At 36.5% G+C, this 18,814-nt stretch overlaps 2 protein-coding genes across 2 annotated transcripts; one reads left to right on the forward strand and one right to left on the reverse strand.

The window, feature by feature from the left end:
* Window positions 1-540: 540 nt before the first annotated feature.
* On the forward strand, window positions 541-6,157 carry LOC108665920 (alpha- and gamma-adaptin-binding protein p34). Its single transcript, XM_018152723.2, has 5 exons — window positions 541-929; window positions 2,778-2,983; window positions 3,425-3,539; window positions 4,170-4,337; window positions 4,550-6,157. The coding sequence occupies exons 1-5, from the start codon at window positions 839-841 to the stop codon at window positions 5,269-5,271; spliced, it is 1,302 nt and encodes a 433-aa protein (XP_018008212.1). The 5' UTR covers window positions 541-838; the 3' UTR covers window positions 5,272-6,157.
* Window positions 6,085-16,567, reverse strand: LOC108665921 (conserved oligomeric Golgi complex subunit 3-like). Its single transcript, XM_018152724.2, is given in 10 exon segments — window positions 6,085-8,642; window positions 9,304-9,513; window positions 10,337-10,480; window positions 10,755-10,825; window positions 10,828-10,985; window positions 11,732-11,878; window positions 12,203-12,337; window positions 12,749-13,710; window positions 13,892-14,119; window positions 16,234-16,567. Coding segments are annotated over 10 exon segments (2,832 nt in total). The 5' UTR covers window positions 16,492-16,567; the 3' UTR covers window positions 6,085-8,123.
* Window positions 16,568-18,814: the final 2,247 nt, after the last annotated feature.

An 18,814-nucleotide genomic window follows, 5' to 3' on the forward strand; every position in this document is an offset into this window, starting at 1 on the left:
TAGCCGAACTTTTCATCTACATTCACGGTTCACCTGGACTAGGGATAGAAGTTAGAACCAATTGCCAAAGCCCAAAGGTGCCACTTCACAGTCCACCTCGAGTTGGTGACTGTCGGTCCAGTCACCGTCTCTCTGACTCTCTGTAGAGTGTTGCCAGTTTGCCTCTGGCAGCTCTCAGCTGCACAAGGCATTGCCTCATTTACCTGTTCTTGGCTTGATGGGTCACCACAAAATAAGGAAATGAATTGCATTTGCAGCTTTAGGTATATGGAAACTTCTGCATCCCAAAACTCTTTCTTTGGAATTTAGGTATAAACTGCTTGCAAGCCTAAGTGGAAAATTAGGAAGAACTTTGCACAGTGAGTTTGCAGAAGCCACCCATGAATCATCAAAAATGCCTGTAAATCTGGCTAATTTTTCCTGTTCCTACACTGAAAAAAAAATGGCCTACTTTCACGGTTTCACCAGCAATTTTTGAAAATCACCTGTGCATTGTGCAACAATCATATTTACATTTAAGAAACTCCAGACAATATTCCAAAAGGCTTGCAAGTTGTAACAGTGCAACTTAGGTTTAAGTACAGTCAATTTCAGTGGCTACTGGCAACTAACTTTTCTATTTTCTTTTGTGCTTGGTTAATTTTTTTCTATTTATTCTCACTTCTTAAGTCTCCTTTGTCTCTCCAATGGCACACAGATTTGATCACTTTGATGATTGCATTTTGTTCCTGTCTCTCCTCAAAATTAGTTTTTTCTAATATATTGTAAAGTAAAATTTAATAAACATTGCAAGCTTGTTTGAACTTTTTAAAATATTATTGACAAGTCTGAAATCAGAATGCCAGGAATTAAATCAAAAACTAATGAACGTCCAGCTGTTGCAATATTGCTCTCTCATGCTGAACTGTCATGGCAAAATCTTATTAAAGGTGAGTGTTTATATAGTATTGCCTTTCCTGTAGATTTGAACCTATGCACCTGAAAATCGTATATCTAAATTTCATGTTTATGAGACTTGATTTATAAGTTGCCACTAAGTATGCATAATGGAGCTTTTTTGTCAATTTATTTCCAAGTACGTAGTAAGGGATACTTGTTAATGTGGGAAATATCTGCTATTCAGTTTTGATAGTATTCTCCAATTTGAATATCTATAAGTAAGTAAAGCAGCTTAAATAGAAGCCCATATAAATTTATTTTAGTAGTTTCATAATGACTTTAATTCATGTCTGTTTGATATTTCTTGAATTATAGTTGAAGCTTGGTAAGTGTTTTTAATAGTTCTATCCTAAATTAATTAGTTCATTGGCCTTAATGTTTAATATCACATTATTCTGTCTTAACTGTTTCTTTTTTTAAATATTGTTCATTTTTAACTAAATTTTTGCTTATAATTAGCTGAAAATTGCTAATCTAAAATATTGTGGAACAAGTGTAAAGAAATAGACCAAAAATCAAAGTTTTGATGATATGTCACTATAAGTAAGCTAATTAAGACTGCATAAGATTTAGAGCTTCCCTTCAAAGTAGAGATGTGAATGAAAGTGTGAATGGAAAGCTAAGATATGAAATGAGGGAGTGGTATGAATGAGAGACAACAAAGAAGAGCTGAAGAAAGATAAAGAAGGAGAATTAATCAAGGACAATATTAATAACAGATTATTAGTAACAAAAATGTCATTCCCAGAAAGTAGGATAGATTCTGACATAGACACTCTTTCTATCATAGTTTATTAACTACACTGAAATTAAGGGGATGCCTTTTGAAATGATAGCAAGTAACACTACCTACCTTAATGGTACCTGCATTCAATTCAACAACCATTTAACAATGATTGTGGTCAATAATGTGTTTAATACGTGAAAATAGCAATTTTTTCAAAGCCATATATAAAAATGCTTCCACATTTTGAAGACATAAGGCAATAAATTGATCAGCTAGCATATGAAAAGATCATGGAGATATTTCTACTGTTACAATAGCTAAAAGATAAATAACTACAGTTGTCTGTTGAAACTTCTTGTGATTTTCGTAGGTCTCACTCTTGTGTATGGGATTAATTCTATTGCTGCTGGGACTCAAGATTGTGCTTGTATTGCCTATTGTGGTAGTGGCAAGTAGGCAAATGAGTAATTATACCTACATCAGTTTATCAGGGAACTTAACCCATTTAGGGTAACTCCACAACCATCTCTGGCTTGCAGACTGCCAGAACCATTTTGCATTTTGCAACATCTGTCATAAACTTGATACTACTCATTTTATCATCCAGGAGGCCATAGTACGTATCAAATATGTTTAAGTACACAAAGTGGCCTAGGTACACCTGGGGTCCAATTTCATGTATGTGATTGCAAGGTTTAACTTGAAATACCCTTAGTGATTGGCTGACAGTCACAAACTTGTAATTAATTATGATAGTATGGTCCCAGAATTGAATGAATGGTTGATATCCCCAAATGACTTATGCTCAGTGGAACTTTATCATGGGTCACTGGGTGCAAAGAAAAGTGTCTCTGGCCATTGCACCACTTAGGTCAAAGCTTTTAATTTGACACCTTTTATGCAACTTTTTTTAACTTTACACATGCTTGTTATACATTCAATTTAAATTATTTGTGATGAAATGGGTTTCCTGCCTGTGATTTCTGCGTTGGTAATTTCATAATAACTGCAAGTATGTAGGTGCTTAAATACTTTAAACACTAGTAAAGCTCTCTGCGCCAAATTTTTAAGTTTCATTTTATGGTTTAATATGATGCATTTCTTTTTTCAGGCATAGTTAACACAGCAAGCCTCCCAGAAGATGTGAAAATTAGTCCCACTTTTGATACCAAGTTTTGTTGTTCTTGGCTTATTGAAAACAAATACTACCGTGCTGATGTGCTGCTTATGGTGATGCATCAATCCTGGGTGGAGCAACTCAACCACCTCAAGAGCATTGCCCAGGCTCTCATTATATACTGGGATAACAATCATGATGTTAGTGACTTGTACAAATTTTTATGTCACCATATTGACTGAGAGTCAACAATCAAATGGATGATATTTTCTTTGAGAGCTATAATGACAGTTAGACAAAACATAACAAAATGTATTATTTTTTATCTTATGCCAGTAAAAATATAAAAATATATAACTTTTAGTACTCTCCTGCCAAATTTGTGTTCAAAATCAAATTCTTGAATCATGTTCATTGAGCAAGCACTTCAATTATGAACTTTATTTTCAATAGCATGTTCATAGAACCATGGTTTTGATAATTTACGGTCATATGTGCACAATGAGTTCTTGCATCCATAATACATGAAGTCTCCTAAAATTATCATAATTTGTTTCATTATGCTTCAAAAACAAAGCATTGTTCATCTGTTGTTGAAATAAGTATCACTTTTTTATTAGTAGTAATATCTTTTCTTTCAGGATTCTCAGCAAAAATTGGATGTTATCATGGAGAGCCTAGAAGACTTCCAGCCTGAAGTGTGCCTCTTGGTGTGCAATAATTTTTCTGAAGGTGCCAAAGTTTCTAAACTTTCTGGTGAGCATCGTGAAGAAGTATGCTTATTCAACAATGCAATAGGAGGTGTTATTCTTTGAGTTGAAAACATTTGGAATTTAATAACTCTGATATATAGAAACAGAAAATGCTTGATTACCTGTAATGTTATTGATAAAAAATACTCAGTGGACTCCATCAAAACTTTTCTGATGATCATTTTTACTATGAGTGATATCTTTAATTAAGGATTAACTCCTGATGACATATTGTGAATTCCATGTCTGCATCCCTGAAATTCTGTACCCCCTGAATTAACAACACTGATAAAGTCAGCGTGGTAATTTTAATTCTACGTTTCATTTAATATGTGTTCTCATAATGAATGAAGACATGTTTCTTCCTCCTTGTGCAGCAAGACCTTTTATGGCCTCTTTAAAAAATTAAATTGTATATTGATGATGGATATTTAATGTGTGTTCTTGGTAGCTACACATGGGATATATAATTTTCTGGAAACTGACGACTTGGGTTCAATTCAATTTGTACGAGTTGCGTTATTTCTGCCATCCCTTTTTCTATACAAGCATGCAAAGCTTTACATTTTTATGATATTAGCCCCATCATTGTATTTCATTGGGAGACATAAAATAATCATTTGTATTCACATAGCAACACAGTGGTGTATTGATCATGGCTGGGAGTTGGTGGTGCTTGAGCAAGAAGGAAGTGATGAAGATCTTGATGATTTGGAAGATGACTTCCAAGAAAGTATTGGTTTTCATCGAATCCAAGGAGCCCTGCATGCCAACCGCTGGTCCAACATGAAAATGACAGCAGGTATAGCTCTTCTACATTAAATTTCAAAGCGATAACTTTGTTGGTAATTGAAAAAATTTATGATATCTACTATATTTTTGCTTCTGCACAAGACTTAATTGTATTAGGATCAATGATATAACTTGAATATTTCATATTTATTACAATATTGTTATTGAAATATGCAATTTTATAATCTATTCGTTTTCACTCATGCTCACCAATGACGTCAGGTGGAGTCCCAATGGATAGAAGCGAAGTCCTCACAGGCGGCCAGGACCCTTTCCTGGGCTATGCTGGTCTAGGCGATGACGATGAGGGTGGAGCTGTTGATGACTTTGAAGATCTATTTGCTCGTTTTAGTGAAATGAGACTCACAGCGTCGACACTGAGCAGAGAGCATAGACTTGACTTTGCAGAAAACGTTGCCACTGCTTTTTTGGGAGCTTTGGGCGGTCACGATGACGACGAGGAGGATGAAGAATTTAATAATCCTGAAGAAGATGGTAACGTTGTTAGCACCTGTGAGCCAGAGAACACTGGTCATAACATCAGTGCTGATTATGATGCGCTGCTATGTGAAGCTGCAGCAAAAGAAGATGCTGCTCAATCGTTTACTGAAGCATCATCTGGAAATGACGAAATTCCTTACAAAGAACTAACGGTAATGAACAGCTCCGCCGAGCGTCTCGCAGAACTTGGCTTTCCTGTAATTGAAAGTCTGAACTCAGATGTCTCGTCGCCAGAAAGTTCTGGCCAGGAAAAAACAGAAGAAACAAGTGTACCATCTATCGAATGGAACTTGCATGACTTCCCTTGTAAATCCTACGATGATATAGAGAATGAGATTAAGCAAGAAGAGTTACAGAAACTTGCTGAGAGGCATGCTGCGCAAGAAGAAATTCTGCGAGAGCTTCATGAACTGCCAGAGGCAAACAAGAAGTTGAAGCTATGAAGGCATTCCTGACTGCCGCATCTTCGGTGACTGGAGTCTAAGTAAACGCCATTCCATACATCTGTAATTCAGTCATCGTACGTTATATTTTAGATCTGATGCAGTCAGTAAGGTTTGAATTGTTGATATGTACATGATAAATTAGATCTGATTATTCTCAAATTTATTGTTGTTATTGAAATTGATATTAACCAATGAAATTTTTATTTAGCACTGTATAATCTAACTTTTCTTCTACCCTAATTCACAAGCAATGTCAGCCCGCAGTCTTCTCTTTTTATAGATCTCAACCAGCTCATGATGGATGGTACTTATGTTAATTTTTTCTTGTAAAATAAGCTTCTTCATTACCTAGTTTATTTTGATAATGATTTTCGTGACAAAATTTATGTGACCTAAGGCTATTGTGGTTGTCGATTCATTTTCATTAGGTGGTTCGATCATTATGAGATAGACGGCTATTAGATTAGAAAATTGCGAGACTAAGCAAAAGAATCGAATCGTTTGAAACAGAAATTACTAACCTTTCGTTTAGAAAGTCTGATACATTTGTAGTATCTATGGAGCAAGTGAGTTTAGTCCCTGTTTGGGTAGTTCTAATTATGAATTCTACGTACCTTTCAACATCCTACATATTGGTATTGAATGCTTTTACTATAGTGAAAGAATTATTTACGCTCAAGAATAATTTGTACGTTTCTTGTTTCATTTCAAGTAGAGATTTTTGTTCCCTAGTCACAGCAAAGATAATAAAACAATTTTAATAAGCGTAAAAACAAGATTTTTGCATATATTCATAACGATAAATAGATATCATGTTTAACAGGCACTTGACAATTCACACCAGAAATTCTTGAAGAAGCTAATATATCCTCATGACTGCGTCCATCGGCCTTATTTTATTTCATTCTTGGCATTCGGTGTAATGTTCCTCATAAAAATTCACGATCAACGTGGACAATACAATTAAATTTCTATCACAATGACCATCTGGTATTTTTGACCGATACAATAAGTGACGACGCCTCAGGTGGCGTGCCGGGAAGATGAGCACACACTGAGCAATCTGTGACTGTGGAGCACAAAATTAAATGTAACTTTTCGCATAAAATAAGCAGTAATTAACCTGAAACTACATAATGAAACCCCATCACCAATTCTTTCGATAATGAGTTAGATGAAGCCTCTTCTTACCCACTCAAGATTATGCACCATCTTCCAGACACTAGATGGCAGGCTTTTGACCGAAAAAATCAAATCGAAGCGTCGGTTTCTGTTTATTCGAATGAAAAACTATTGACACCTCTAAAAATGCACTAGTTAGTTATTTTGGAAAACATTTCGATTAATAGTTACGAAATTTTGCAATTTAATGGAGTAAAAGTTTCAGAAAGCTGCCAGTTGCAAACAAAGTTGCAGGAAATTATGATCACCTTGTTCAAACTCAACCGAAAAATCACTCGAGTCTTGCAATATAATAAAAATAAATAGTTGTCCAAGAATTCCTGTTACTATTAATAACGTCAGCGGATGCAAACACAGTGGACTACAGATGCTTTCCGCCAGCATTCAACAACTTTATTGTTCAACACTCGTGTTTGTATGATAAGACGAAAGTTTGTAAGTCAAGACTGAATTTTACCTACAAATATCAGCAAAGTAACACCGATGCTAATAAAACGCCGGAAGTCGGTGAGGATCTAAAAATTGGTATAAAACATCACATTGGATCATCCCATACAATTATTCACCCAGTGCATTTACATTAATATAACAACTTTGAATCGAATAAATAACTACTTAACATAAGCAATGCCCAGTGTAAGCCTTACACGATTAGTGAAAAAAAAAACTCGGCAACAAATATGCCAGCTCGTAACATATGCATTACAACCATTAATAAAATCAACTTTAAACTATTTTTTTGAATTGACGCAATTATTTACCTAAATTTTGCATCAGGAAAAGCGAGGCAATATATTGGTGGGCTTGCAATAATACGTATGAGGCGCAGGTATTCATAATATCTTGTTGGATTTGGCCTCAATTGAAATGACGCCGACAAAATGTGACTTCTGTAAATATTAGCTAATATTTCTCCAAACCCATTTCATACAGCAAGCGTACAGGTTCATCACCTGAATCCCATAATGCATAAAATTACATTGCACAAACAAATTTGGAACTGAATATAATGGGCGCTTCCCTTCATTTACTCACATGGAAAAAAATGGCTGCAGTGGATACTATCTAAATTGTTAACGGACCTTGAAGTTTTACACCGAATTCGTTTTGACTGAACACATTAACGTTCTTAAAATTTGCATTTATTACAAATTCCTTCATTTTTAATTCCTGATAACAAGTAAAAAGAATCGCAGGTTCTGTGCATAGCTTGGTTATCTGACGAGCCATTGCAGTGATGCACTGATGGAATGTGTGAATATCATTTACCTCTCCGACTTCAACGTGACTTCAACCTACAATAATCGATACAAAAACAATACACGCGTGAAGAATCACAAAATCGTATCAAGGCTCCTAATAAGTTTTACCAAAGCATTATATTCACTAGGCTTAAGCGGCTTAGCAAATGCCGGAATAATCTACTTTGATTATATTCAACCATAGCGTGCCACTGATTTATACCCAATAGTTACTACTCAGATTCACAGAGCCAGCATAAAAATTGTCTGCTCTTCAAGACGTTGCAGCGTTTAATTTTCATGACGCATGCTCCCAGAAATATACCACAAGTACACCATAACAATCACAAAAGTTCAACTTCCAACAGACGCTCGAACTTGTTCTATTAGAGCTTCTTTCTCTTCGAGCATCTGCAAAGTGATGACTCAAGTGCCGTTGAGGCCTGAAGTCAGCTCAGCAGTGCTGCTTGCTTGTTGTGTCGAAGAAACCTCAGGATATTGCCCGTTGACACCAATGTCAGCTACTCCATTGCTGACAGCTATCACAGTGGCGGGGCTACTTTGCTCTTGTAAAGTGGATTCATCACGTGACAAATTCGTTTCTCCTTCATTACCATGCACGGGGGTAGAAGTTCTTTTTTGCTGTGAAACTGAACCTGCACGAGACGAACTTTCTTTGATTTCGTCCCTGTTTTCGAGCAAGGCGTTCATCATAATATTAATTTCATCTACGGATGGACAGTTAGCAATAAGGATGTCATCGGCGCTGTATTCTTCACTCAGAATCTTCTGCAGACGCCCGAAAGACGATGCTACGTTGACACGTACAGGTTTTAGTAAAATAAACTCTGTGTCACGGTTTGCCAGGTAAAGGTGTAAGTCACGCTGCAGTTTTGGCAACTTGGAACGGATGTCTCGGCACACTTCACTCACCAACTCGTTCACCTGGACATAACGTTCAAAATTAACGATAATCAAGCATTACGAATCAAATATAATGAAACCATTGTTTAACCCATTACAATAACTCATGTTGGTGCTCCCGTTCTAGTTCTATTTACTTCAAGAAGTGGCGATTTTCTTTCCAATTGTTAGTTCGATTTTAAAATGCACTGAAACGACCCAAAATCCGCCACTTTACCTTTTCATTTATGATAAAGCTGAAAAATAAAATAATGTTGTTTCCATACTGAATTTAGAAATAAATAGTCCACCTAAATTAATGGGACAAATGGCACACCACATGCAAAAATATAAAAAATGCAACACAAATTTTGGTTTATTCAAAAACTATTAAATCAAGTAAAACAATGTAGACAAAACTTTATTTTAATGCAGATGAGCAAATAATACCATCTCTTGGCAATATTATTTACTCCACTAAAAAGTAAACGCAGCATAAAAATATTTCAATCAGAAAAAAAAAATTTCTCCCAGCAATCTTCAGACTGAAATAATAAGAATTAGGACTGCTTAGGAGGTCCAAAAAAATTATTAAAAAACGAATTCAAAGGAAAAATTGTGACGTAGGTATGTTCTCTGAACAATTATTTTCAAACCCTTCAACTTGAGCAGTCATTTACATCAAAACGTGACAAAGCCGTACCTTCTCAGGGGTAGCAAACGGCTGGTTCTTCAGAAGTATAGGCTTGATATTCTTCTCCCTACTGTTCATGTTGGTTATAAGCTGAAGCTTGGCTATGAAGGCGGTGAGGCGCCCCACGAGCGTCTCTGTGCTGGTGTGGATCAGGCGCTCACACACGCGCTTCAGTTCCTGGTCCACGTCCTGCTTCGAGTCCATCCGCAACTCCAGCACCTGGTCAACTTTCATGCTTTACTGAAGCTTTGCTACAGATTTTCATTTCTAGTTCTCTTAACATCAACATTATACCATGCATCTTGAAATACACTATATATTTCACTTCACGGAATACACTAAATATTCGCACTGTTAACATCAACATTATACCATGCATCTTGAAATACACTGAATATTTCACTTCCTGGAATACACTAAATATTCGCACTATCTCCTTTTGTGTAAATTAGGAATTTTTCATTGTCGTTGTGCATATTTGTGATTTTACAATATTTTTTAGTTGGGAATTTTTCATTGTCTTCGTGCATATTTGTGTTTATATAATATTTTTTAGCTTTCTGTATCTGTCTCAGTACATCTTTGATATACGAGGGTGTACGTTCACCTTGCTTTTAGAAGCAATACCTTCTCCTGACGTACGATATGAAGTCCAATATTGTTTTATATGAAATTTAAACCCTATAAGTGAGCGAATGTTTACTTACGATAATTAAACTGCACAACATACGCCAACATTCAAGAGATTACGATGCACACACAATTTTCCCATTGAGAATATATACCGCATTAAACATATATTATACATCTAATAAACTAAATAAATTTCAATATACAAAGAGTGATGCTAAAAATTTATCTCACCAAAATTATTCCAACTCCTCGTGACGAAATACCAACAATCTCTTACTTGTTTCAACTTGAGCAAGATGATTTTTATAGTTGGTATGCATAACTTGATAATATAGCCTGATAGTTTAAATAAAATAAGCATAATTGTTGTATTGACAAGTTGTATTAACATAAGGCTGAGGGCACTCACATGGGGAGTACCGTCCACAATGAACTGCAGGAGGGCATTGTTCGAGCTCAATGAGAAAAGGTTGCCACGATGCTGTACCAATCCGTACGCTGCATCTTTCAGTTTGCTCCAATCCAGAGTTGTCTCCCTGATGCTGCTTTCGACCTGACCGCAACATACAACATAAAGTTGTAAAATCTTAAATGTAGACGACAGGCTATATTTAATGTTTCAGCAATTTAATCAACATTTTTTGATGCTAAACAACGGTAATGAATTCTCCATATATTATACCTTCCATTGCAAATGAGTGATGACGTAAATAACGATTTCAAACAAAAAGATTCATTGTTTTTGAAGCGCCAGCTGCTCTCTTGAGTATGAGCATGAGTTACCAGGAAAGGCGCCAGCTGCTCTCTTGAGTATGAGCAGGAGTTACCTGGAAGGGCGCCACCTGCTCTCTTGAGTATGAGCAGGAGTTACCTGGAAGGGATTGTATACATATACGATTAAGACCTGGAAGATGGTCTTGTCAACACATCTGTAGAGTTTCGAGAGGCACATGAGAGTGCGGCGAAGCGTTGGGTACCACATGCCGTGGAGGTCGGCAGGGGAACTGCCCACGCGGCTGAAACGCTCGCCTCGAACGCCCGCCATGCCGCTCTCCGATCTGACAATAAATGAAATCAGTTACTATGGTAATTCGGGATTTCACTCGGTACAACTATAATGTAAAATTGTATTCACTTGGTAAGACTATAATATAAAATTGTGTTCACTCGGTATGACTTTAATGTAAAATTGTGTGCACTCGGTACGACTACCCGGTATAATTTAAAATCGCATTCACTCGGTAGCACTATAAAATAAAATTATGCAGTCTGACAAGGGTTAAGAACAGTTGCCTGTCAAAATTGTTTCACAAATAGTACCTAAGTCAGGCAAATTACAATTGCATCTAGTGCAAGTTAAAACACATAGAAAGACATTAAAGAAATCGATGATAAAGACGAATGATACAGAGTAAGAGAAAAGCTTATTCATCAGATAGAAAAGATTTTTCACCATTATATGACCAGCAACAAATTGGAAGTTGCAACTGAACAGTTAATAAACCACAATGAACAAATCATCATTATGAATGAAATGGAAGATCATAGAAGTGCGAATATGAAGAACTCAGGCAAAGTTGTAGGATGTTTTGTTCCATAAATAAATTAATGAATTGTTTTTAGCGCATTTTCTCATTTATGGAAAAAATGCACTATTGTGCTCGCCATGTCCGTCCGTCCGTCTGTCTGTCCGTCCGTGGCTTCACGTTTTCGTCGACGAAAAAATGCACTCTGTCACTACTCACTGCAGTGAGTACTGAGTTAAATTTTTTATACACTTATTTCGTGAAAGAGTTAGGCTAACCCAAGGGACACGACGGATGCAGCGTCACTAAAGGAGCCAGCTTGTGCGAGCGACGCACGGCGTGCCGAGTCGTTTATCTCCTTAGCAATCTGCTCCATGAGCTCCAGCTTTGATGGGTATGCTACGTCACCGGGAGATGGTGTGAACCTGAACACAATCAACAATGTTATTACACAAGACATGTATCTATTACTCATACAAATTACTAATAATTAAAAACAAAATTAAATACTTCTTGTCAAATTCAGAACTACTACCTATATAACAATTATTATTCTGTAATAATTTTATCTATATTACACATAATATAAAATGACACACAAAAATATTCAAGTTTTTAGGGGTTTACTTAAAAAGCCATCAGTGATTTGCTGACAGAGTGTATGTAATCTTTCCTGTTTTCGAAAGCATTGAAAATGGCCCTTCAAACGACTGCAGAAGACAACAGGATTTATGAATAAGAGTTCTGACCCAGCAATGTCAGTGGTGATGTAGACATGAGCGCGGTACACCAGACGTTCCTGTGCATCTTCTAGCATCCTGGTGACAACAGAGCGCAGGGCTGACAACTGCTGTGGGTTACTCTGCAGATGCTCTTCAATCATCCTGAGAAAGTAAAAATATCAGGCATCTTATTATTTTTTGGTGAATGTTTCAAGTTAACAAAGTTTGTAAAAATAATTTTGAACAAACTTTTAATAGTTAGACAATATGATTACAAAGACACGTCACCAACTCAATGAGAAATTTTACTCTTCTCTTTGAAAAATTAGTTCAACTCAAATAGAGCCAGTTAAAGACAAAACTGTTCTATCCTTAGTATAGGAAACAGAGGAGAGGCACTGACAGGGTGAATAAATTGATACTATGCCAGTTAAATACAATCAATAAGTGCTAATATTTTCTTCCCTGTCAGTTCAAGCAGTCCAAGCTAATGATCTAACAGTAAAAATCTCTATTAAGTTCAATGACACTGCATTTAGTTAATGTTTATTGTGCACATTAAATCTTCCTCACCCTCTTCTTAGAATGCTGCATAGTTCTGACAACGTTTCAAGATGATCTATGTGTATGATGAGAGGTCTGAGTCCATCATATAGTGCTATACAGAGGCCCTCCAGAAAGTTATCCAGTTCAGTAGTAGGCAGGGAGAAAAACTGCTGAAAGAGCATGTGTTCATCTTCGCAAACATGAACAAGGAAAGAACATCCGCTCCGGACTAGTGTGCAGTGGTCTTTGCGGTACTTGGCTAGTAACTGAGCAACAGCATCAGTGACACAAGGACCAAGTAGTTGACGCCGTTGCATGAAGTAACATTGGTGGCAGTCAAGCAGGAGGTTACGATATTCTACCTGATGCAAGGCATCACTGGAGCTGACCTGGTATAAGGAACTCAAGCTGCGTCTTTCACTTGAGATTTTCTCACTTGTTGCTTGTGAATGAATTGAACTAACTGAATATCTTTGCTCTGAACTAGTTTCTGCGAGGGTTAAATCTCTTTGATCAACTAATCTGTCCTCAATTTCTTTCATTAGTGCTTTGATCCTTGGTGCATTAGTACGAAATTTACTATAATACAAGACAGAAGCGTTATCTGAATTAGGCTGACTTTCACCAGGCTTTGGTAACACTTGCTTAGTAGCAGCTTCTAAAGATTTGGTAACATAAATTCTTATGAGGCCTAGTGCTCTACTCAAGCAATGCATGTAACGAACCAAATATATTGAAGACTCTCTGTACTTGGGATTATTTCTCATGTATGCAATACACTGATCAATTTTAGCCAGAAGGGGAATAAATCCTTCACTTGTGACAGTGAAGGCAGGAGATGTGAGCTTCTGAGAGATGGATTCCACTTGTGTGAAGTACCACAGTTTAGTTTGAATATCTTCAGCAGTGTTTGACAGACTAGTCTGCTCTGCAAGCAAATGCTCACAGTCTGTGTGTAGAGCTGTAGTGCGTGTTGACACACTTGTGTACTGGAAAACAAATAAGGCAGCCATTAACACTATGAAAGTTGAAGGAAATAAGGCAGCCATTAACAACATGAAACAACATGTTTTCAAACTAGTAGCATGATGGGATGCAAAAATTTGACCTTTTGTACATCAATCATAGGCTCTAGATATTAGCTATATTGATAGGGGAGTTTGCTCAAACCTGAGAGTGAAGCTCATCCAGATGGTGAAGTGCAGCATTAAGTTGGTGCAACAGAGCCTGACTTTCCTCTCTGTGGCCATTGAGCTGACCAATGTAGTCTGCAATTGCAGATTTAGTCCCCAAGGTGCAGTTACTGGGGTTCTCAGCCTTGACAGCAGAAGGTAACAGCAGATCTCCTTTTATCTTGTGTGCATGTTTCTCTTCAGCATCATCATACCAGTTCAAAAACTGAAAGCATGAGTGAAATTAATATAGATGCAACAAATCAAAATTAAACATATAAAAATCAATTTATTAAAAGACAATTATATTAAGATGTTTAGTAAGCAGGCTGACATAGAAAATCTGCATTAATATTCATTCAGGTGCTTGCTCCTGCAGGTGACAGGATATTTTACAAATATTTGCCAAAAATAATAAACAAGGAAATGATAATTGTTATTACAATTCAGTGAAGTTTGTGATAATGTCTCAGTAAGTTTTGATAATTGTTGGTGTCTTTTTCAAAAATCTGATATATATTTTTTTTTATTTGAAATCTAATCACTTTTTTCTTCAGATGAATTTCAGTATTTATATATATTATATCCTTGCTACAAATTGCTTATCTATTGCACACCCTGAGACTCTCAGCTTATGAAATAGGCCTAAGAGGCCTGATGTTTCAAGTACATACCCATTTTCTGGCCTTGTGTTAGTTGCATAGTGATATGTCATAAGTTAATGTTGTCTTATAACTACTCTCCAATGTCAGCTGGCCCACCAGAGAAGGAGGCAAAAAAAGCATAAGGTGTTGGCTGACTACTCAACTTGCAAAGTGGGAAAATGGGCAGAAGCCACCTGAGATACTGGCCAATTTCACCTATTCCTATTTTTCTCCCTAAAAAATAAGAAAAACAGCCTATTTTTACTCCTAACAGGAAATGGGATATTTAACCTATTAACACATCTGTTTCAACTTTCAAGTCTGTTGTTGCATCACTTACATGATTTTCAAGTGAAAGAATTGCCACACATTCAGTAATTATATGCAGAATGCCAAAAATATTAATTTGAACTTCATTGCCCAAATCAATCCTGAAACAAAATCTATACAAAGTTTGAAGCAGAAAGCAGGAAGTAATGCTTGGTGAGCAACTGGATCTTGCCACATTTCCATAATTAAAAAAAAGTGTCAATTTTACTGACAATCAAATGTTTACTGCTGTCAGCCTGTCAATCAAATGTTGGCTGCTGTCAATCAAATGTTGGCTGCTGTCAATCAAATTTTGTCACAGTTTTCAATAAAACATCAGAGGCGGACAGGCGGTAAATATGGAAGTAATATTTAAGTAGTTAAGACAGTACCTACTACTTACTAATCTACTAAATGCAACAAAACTTTCTGAATTGTACAGAACATAGAAAACTTCTGGAGAGTTACAAATTCCATGGCTGCAGCCTGCATGGCAATAAGTTGAGATTCTTTCTAAATGTATGGTTGCCACTGTGCAGAGAGTGAACAAAGATTTAAAGACCTACGGCGACGCATTATTGGCAAAATTTTCACCTTCAGAAGATCTTGCCGACACATTTAGATTAAAATTCTTGCATTTAATATATTTCTCAGTCTTCAGCCAACTATTTAGAAAAAAAGTAAGGTTTCCGGTACGTTGGATGGATTACGATGCAGCGAAGCTTGTCCGGAAATCAGTTGCGATGAATATTTGGGGTAACACGTGCATGCAACCTTGTAATAAGTTCGTGGCTTGTAAATAGTTCGTCATTACTCAGCGTAAATGGCTTTTCATTAAAAATTACCCGGCGACGCATCTTTAAAATGGCCGGCGACGCTTTGGGCTTAAAAATCCATATATTGCCGACGCTGCATCCACCCTCTGCATAGTGGTATGGTTGTATTGTATGCTATTAGCATACAATACAACCATACATTAATCTAACAAAATAATTAGTATGTCTGTTAGAAAATTAAAAATTTCCAGTTGGGTTTTAAAAATTGCCCATGAACTTGATGATGAAGCAACCTATTTAACCAGCAGCCTGCAATTTTAGGAAACTTTTGCCCAATAATTCAAATAGGCTCAACTTCCCATTTATAACTTTTTTACCCCTTGACTACCTAATTTCTTAAAATCACTTGTGGAATAATCAGTTTCACACTTTAACTATAATTTTTGGAAAAAATCTGCCCTATATTCCAAATTTTGAATAGCTTTGGAGAATGGAGATTCTGTTTGGTTCATGTTCATCAAATTCAGAAGTTAATATATATTGCACTGTAAATTCTCAGCAAATCAATTCCATAACAAATACCCTAATCAATTAACACCGTGATCACATACCTCACTGATGGATGCGATTGATGATGAACTCTGAACTTTTAAAGACGTGTCGCTCCTGGTCTCGTGAGCCAGAGGTATCGAGTTGGCAGGTCGCGCGTATAGTTCACTAGAATATGGCCTAGATGTAGCAGCAGGTAATAATTCGACGACACTTTCTTGATTTTCGTCACTTATAGGAGCGATTGGGTCAGTTAAATCATCCCATTTGCAAAGGTTTTCTCTTGCTTTTCGTATTGATACGTTAGCCACGTCTTCCATTTTTTCATTTATAAACACAGATTTAACACCTTGCGTTCACATCATACTACCGACAATTTCGTCCTTGGCAAAACTATCTTTGAAGCATTTTATCTGCAGTTTGCGCACAACCTGCAAATGATAGATTTTAAATTGTTGATGTTGCATTTTATTGCACATTATTTGTTCATTATTGCATTTTATTCTACACACATGCCTAATTTATGATGTTATAACTGTCGTAGACTTGTAATTAACATACTTATGCCATACATATTTATATTCCAAATTTCGAACAGATCCTTTTAGTATTGAAGGAGTTATGAATGATTCGATTGCCTGAATATGGCGTTTTTTCGTTTTAATTGAAAACGAAATAATGTTAGAATCTATAATTATTCCAATCACAGGGCATTGATATTAACTACTTTCGTTCTAAATTTCGAGAAAATCCGTTCGGTAGTGAAGGAGTTGTGATGGGTTCGGTTGCCTACAAATGGCGTTTTTTCGTTTTATTTGAAAGCGCTGCAATGTAAAAATCTGTAATTAATGCTATCGCATTGTAATTAATCCTATGGCATTGATAATAAGTATTCAAAATTTCGAGCAGATCCGTTCAGTACTGAAAAAGTTATGAATGGTTCGCTTGAGCGAAATGTTAGATAGTGCGTTTGAGTCCGCAGGCGGGTTCGGAGAATTGTCGACTTGGTCTCTTTGAACCATGTTTACTATTAATATTTGCTCTCAATCTGTTATATTACATTCATTTTAACTATTTTCTTACTTATTTGTTTGCTTACATGATACAAAGGAAAAATTACAAGAAGTTGAAATAACCTTTGTTGTAATCTTGGCGTGAGAGATGTGATAAGCTACAAGCATTTGATTGCTGGTATTAGACGATAAGAGTTTGAGCACGTAATGACTGGGCTATGTCGAGTGCCGGAGTGACTGAATTGTCGTAAAGAAACGCGTTTTATAACTATGTTCCTAAAAGTTGAAGGTACACTGTATTTTCATTGCATTTCCTATGTTCCTAAGAGACTTTCAAGATTCATGAGAAAATCACTGTATTTGAAATGTGGTATCTGGCAATATGATACGGGTGTCGTGGATATATATAGATGTATGTGGATTGGTTACAGACTCTGGTGACTATAGCGACGACCGGTCCACGCGCTATCAGATGCTTATAATGTTATACAGCACCAGCGCCAGGAGAAGTGATACAGAAGTGTTCCCGAATATCTCTTTGTTACAGTTTGTGATGGTTTTAATATCGCTCCAGTTGGGGTTACTGATCTGTGAAATAAAAATTTCACTTTTAAACCATTTAATAGGAGACACAAATGACTTTTTATTTCGTTGAGGATGTGTATTCCAGTGTTTTTTTTTATTGTATTAATAATTTCACCGTTAAATATGAAATTTTCGTATATATTCAAGAAAATATCATCGAATATGTTTTAGGTCATAAACAACACATCCGAATAAACAATCGAAACTGCCCGGAATACATGTAGCTCATAGAATATTGAACGAATTTACCTTTTTCGACGTCCATTTGTCTCAGAAATTGAAAATAACTTGGCATTAGACGAGGGAAATACTGTGAGCTGAAATCCAGTGATTACGACCGGTTGAAACCCAACAACACGGAACGGTGTAATGCGTCGTTAAACTAATACAAGGTTGATCCACGCGCAGCTGCGCCTTGCGGATGTCATTTGTTATTCCACCCGTGATGCCATCTTGGTAGTTGTGACGTCACCTTGTGACGTCACAGTGTGATTCAAACCGTAACACCTGTTTTGTTTAAAGAATACTAGTTGCAGTAAATAATTTTTTTACCATTTCAATGAGGTAAATTTTTTCATGGTTGAACAAATACAAGGTTTCCCCTAGTGCAGCTGCGCCTCGCAGATATCATTTTTTATTCCAACTGTGACGTCACCTTGGATCTTATGACGTCACCGCGTGACGTCAACTGATTTGTAACCTCGGTTTTGCTTAAAATAAGACTAGTTGCATGTAGTAAATAATTTTACGGCGCAGAACGGCGAAAAATCGTCACCGCCGTGTGTCAACCTTTTATTAGTTCAACCATGGGTGCAATGGGTCATTGAAACGATTGTTAAGCATTTAAACGGTAACAATTCGATGGGTTGAGCTGACGTTAACTGACTTACTTGCTTGAATAGCAAGAAGCGCTCCCTAGCCCTGCTTCTATGCTTTGTTACACCAGCTAATTCAAACCACGTGTTACTTGTTCTTTAACGAATGAAAACATGAACAAGCTTGTGCAGTGCCCTATTCGCCTACTGCATTCACCGTTCAAACAAAA

The sequence above is a fragment of the Hyalella azteca genome, unplaced genomic scaffold (assembly GCF_000764305.2).
Source record: "Hyalella azteca isolate HAZT.00-mixed unplaced genomic scaffold, Hazt_2.0.2 contig5880, whole genome shotgun sequence".
NCBI classification, from domain to species: Eukaryota; Metazoa; Arthropoda; class Malacostraca; order Amphipoda; family Hyalellidae; genus Hyalella; species Hyalella azteca.